Raw genomic sequence first — 4,240 nt, forward strand, 5'->3', positions numbered from 1 at the left:
GCCTGCCATGGAGCCCGGCCCCGACGGCCCCGCCGCCTCCGGCCCCGCCGCCATCCGCGAGGGCTGGTTCCGCGAGACCTGCAGCCTGTGGCCCGGCCAGGCCCTGTCGCTGCAGGTGGAGCAGCTGCTCCACCACCGGCGCTCGCGCTACCAGGACATCCTCGTCTTCCGCAGGTACCGCCGCTGCCCGCAGGCGCTTGCCCCCTCTCGGCTCAGCCCGGGCCGCCTGCTGCCTGCCTCACGGGCCCCTCCACGCCTGGACCCAAGCGGGCTGGACCCCGTCCTGCCCTGGCCCTCTCGCCACCCCTCACCCCGCCTCCCTGGGCTGGGGCTGGGGCTGCGGGCTGGCCTCTTGGGCTGGGGAGCCGGAGTCTGCGCCCCGCTCCACGTGTCAGCCTCAGGACACGTCAGAGTCCAAGGAGACCCCGGGACCCACCCCGGCCTCCACTGGGCGGCCCGCTTGCCGTTCCTCGCCACGTGTCACCATCGCTCCTCACCCCTGGGACCCCCTAGGCGGGATGGGGAGACCCTCCTCACCCAGGGCGGCTTGGGGTACGTTTTCCCCACCCCAGAGAACCCAGGTCCCCGACTGTCACTCCGCCCGCAGTAAGACCTATGGCAACGTGCTGGTGTTGGACGGTGTCATCCAGTGCACGGAGAGAGACGAGTTCTCCTACCAGGAGATGATCGCCAACCTGCCTCTCTGCAGCCACCCCAACCCGCGAAAGGTACCCTAGTGTCCCCTGGAACAGTGCTGGACGAGGGGCGGCCCCGGGCCCTTCCCAGATGCTGCCTGCACGGTTGTCAGAGAAAGTGCTAGCAAGGCCAGGGGAGTCCCGCGGAGGGGTGGGGGCCGACACTGACGCGGCCTCGGAAGCCTAGGGCAGCCCTGGAAGGAGCTTCCAGGAAAGGGGACACCGGCACGAAAGCGTTTCCGAGGGTAGAAAATGATGAGGCCCGTGGGTCCGAGGGGTCAGGGGTTCTGCTTCAGGGGCCTGGGGGCGCCCAGTCCTGCCAGGGCCCCTGCCTTGACTGCCCCCTCCTCCCAGGTGCTGATCATCGGGGGCGGAGATGGAGGTGTCCTGCGTGAGGTGGTGAAGCACCCCTCCGTGGAGTCCGTGGTCCAGTGTGAGATCGACGAGGTGAGTGCCGGCGTAGAGCCAACTGAGTGGGGTTTGAGTCCTGGTTCTCCCACCGGCCAGCTGTGCCCTGAAACGGCTGCACACCCCGAGCAAGGCAGGTAGGGCCTGTTTCTCCATCTGGAAAACACCTGGTTGGGGAGGGTTCAGTAGGAAAACCAGATGGCAGAGGGCCTGGCAGGTGGTGAGGGCACCTGCGTGGCGAGTTCTTAGTAAGACATTTTTTTTTTTTTTGAGACAGAGTTTCGCTCTTGTTGCCCAGGCTGGAGTGCAATGGTGCGATCTCGGCTCACTGCAACCTCCACCTCCTGGGCTCAAGTAGTTCTTCTGCCTCAGCCTCCCGAGTAGCTGGGATTACAGACATGCGCTACCATGCCCGGCTAATTTTGTATTTTTAGTAGAGACAGGGTTTCTCCATGTTGGTCAGGCTGGTCTCGGACCTCGAGACCTCCGCCAGCCTCGTCCTCCCAAAGTACTGGGTTTACAGGCATGAGCCACCACACCCAGCCGACTAAGCTGATTTTTAATCTGAGCCCCAGGCAGGGCCCAGAGACAGCTCAACTATTTGTACGTTACCCCTTACACTGAGTAGCTGTTCACTAAAATCATGCTACGTGCCAGGTGTTGCCCGGGTACGGCGACAGTGGTAGACAGATCAGTCCCTGCCCTCTAGGAGCTGATCTCCTAGTTAAAGGAGACATATGGCCAGACGCGTTGGTTCATGCCTGTAATCCCAGCACTTTGGGACGCCAAGGCGGGCAGATCACCTGAGGTCAGGAGTTCAAGAGCAGCCTGGCCAACCTGGTGAAACCTCATTTCTACTAAAAACACAAAAATTAGCCGGGCATGGTAGCACACGTCTGTAATCCCAGCTACTAGGGAGGCTGAGGCGGAAGAATTACTTGAGCCCGGGAGGCGGAAGTTGCAATGAACCAAGATCTCGCCACTGCACTCCAGCCTGGGTGACAGAGCAAGAATCTGTCTCAAAAAAAGCAACAAAAAAAGAGACATCAAAGGATGGTCTGATGAAGGCAAGACAGGGGCCGGGGGGACAGGAGAAGGCAGGGTTCCTGTGAATGCATGGGGGGTGGTCAGGGCAGGCCTCCAGGAAGTGGCATTTGAGCTGAGGCCTCAGTGAAAAGCAGGTGGCCGTGTGCAGGGAGGGGGAGGTTCTCCTGGCCAGAGGTTGGAACTGCATCCTTCTAAAATAGGAAACAGGCCAAGCGCTGGTGGCTCACACCTGTAATCCAGCACTTTGGGAGGCTGAGGTGGGCAGATCACAAGGTCTCTACTAAAAATACAAAAACAAACAAACAAAAAAAAACGGCCCGGCTTGGTGGCGTGCGCCTGTAATCCCAACTACTGGGGAGGCTGAGGCAGGAGGGTGCAGTGAGTTGAGATCGTGCCACTGCACTCCAGCCTGGGCAGCAGAGCAAGACTATCTCGAAAAATAAATAAATAAAATAGGAAGCGACAAGAAAGCCACTCAGACGGGGCGAAGTAGCCAAGTATGATTGAACACACTTGAAGTCCCGGCTACTCAGGAGGCTGATGGGGGAGGATCACCTGAGCCCTGGAGGCCGAGGGTGCAGTGAGCCATGATTGACGCCACTGCACTCCAGCCTGGGCCAGAGTGAGACCCTGTCTCAAAAAAAATAATAAATAAAAGGGAAGGGGTTGGCCAAGGCAGCTTGCCTGTGAGGCACTTGGGGAGTCCCACATGGCTGTGTCTGGCTCCAGGTCCCCCAGCCCCTTGGCCCAGACTGGTCCCTCCCATCCCCTCCAGGATGTCATCCAAGTCTCCAAGAAGTTCCTGCCGGGCATGGCCATTGGCTACTCTAGCTCGAAGCTGACCCTACACGTGGGTGACGGTTTTGAGTTCATGAAACAGAATCAGGATGCCTTTGATGTGATCATCACTGACTCCTCAGACCCCATGGGTAAGCAGCGGATGGGCCCCAGGGTTTTCTGGCAGCTGCAGGTCTGGAGGTCAGCCTCTCCCAGACTTTCAGAGTAGAGGATAGAGCGGCCTCCCACCCCCCGAACTAGAGCTGTACTTTTCCATTCTCAGTTGTTACCTGCCCCCTGAAACATGGCTCAGGACAGTAGGCAGGAGCCAGGCCACTGCCCAGATTCACAAGCTGGGGCCCAAGGAGAGTGGGGATCTGGCATTGGGACACTGAGGCCCCTGTGTCCTCTTCAGCCTCTCCTCTGCTCTGTACTGGTCAGCATTGGAGTGGGGGCAGGTTCTAGTCTTGAACCAAGGCCTGGGGTAGAGGTTCCTCTGCTGTGGTGCCAATGAGACTCCCCCAAGAATGGGATTCAGGTGTGGATCCCCCACAGACCTGGGTTCAGATCCTGGCTCTGGCCACCTGGCAGCCGTGTGGGTGACAGTGGCCCTGGAGGTCGCAGCCAGAGTGTGTTCAGTGTGTCTCCCTCTGTCTTCCCCAGGCCCCGCCGAAAGTCTCTTCAAGGAGTCGTATTACCAGCTCATGAAGACAGCCCTCAAGGAAGATGGTGTCCTCTGCTGCCAGGGTGAGCCACAGGCCTGGAGCACTGGGGTGGGGTGGGGTGGGGCAGGGCGGGGCAGGGTGGGGCAGGGCAGGCCCCGCCGGATGCTGATGCTTCGGGGCCCCCAGGCGAGTGCCAGTGGCTGCACCTGGACCTCATCAAGGAGATGCGGCAGTTCTGCCAGTCCCTGTTCCCCGTAGTGGCCTACGCCTACTGCACCATCCCCACCTACCCCAGCGGCCAGATCGGCTTCATGCTGTGCAGCAAGAACCCGGTGAGATGGGGGTGCCTGGGGTGGGGGTCGGGGGGAAGGTGGGCGTAAATAGTGATCCCTCTCCCTGCCGGGCGCAGTGGCTCACACCTGTAATCCCAGCACTTTGGGAGGCTGAGGTGGGCAGATCACAAGGTCAGGAGATCGAGACCATCCTGGCTAACACGGTGAAACCCGGTCTCTACTAAAAATACAAAAAAATTAGGTGTGGCAGCGTGCGCCTGTAGTCCAAGCTGCTGGGGAGGCTGAGGAAGGAAAATGGCGTGAACCCAGGAGGCGGAGCTTGCAGTGAGCCGAGATTGCGCCACTGCACTCCAGC

The 4,240-nt window shown here is 60.3% G+C and overlaps 1 protein-coding gene across 1 annotated transcript in view; it reads left to right on the forward strand.

The window, feature by feature from the left end:
• Positions 1 to 6: 6 nt before the first annotated feature.
• Positions 7 to 4,240, forward strand: part of SRM (spermidine synthase) — a 292,467-nt gene continuing 288,233 nt past the window's right edge. The window contains exons 1-6 of the mRNA XM_058444405.1: positions 7 to 174; positions 608 to 728; positions 1,050 to 1,142; positions 2,926 to 3,079; positions 3,591 to 3,674; positions 3,779 to 3,924. Coding sequence (XP_058300388.1) covers positions 8 to 174; positions 608 to 728; positions 1,050 to 1,142; positions 2,926 to 3,079; positions 3,591 to 3,674; positions 3,779 to 3,924 — 765 coding nt within the window. The 5' untranslated portion in view covers position 7. The remainder of the gene's footprint in view (positions 175 to 607; positions 729 to 1,049; positions 1,143 to 2,925; positions 3,080 to 3,590; positions 3,675 to 3,778; positions 3,925 to 4,240) is intronic.

Source organism: Hylobates moloch, unplaced genomic scaffold (genome assembly GCF_009828535.3).
Source record: "Hylobates moloch isolate HMO894 unplaced genomic scaffold, HMol_V3 SCAFFOLD_9, whole genome shotgun sequence".
NCBI classification, from domain to species: domain Eukaryota; kingdom Metazoa; phylum Chordata; class Mammalia; order Primates; family Hylobatidae; genus Hylobates; species Hylobates moloch.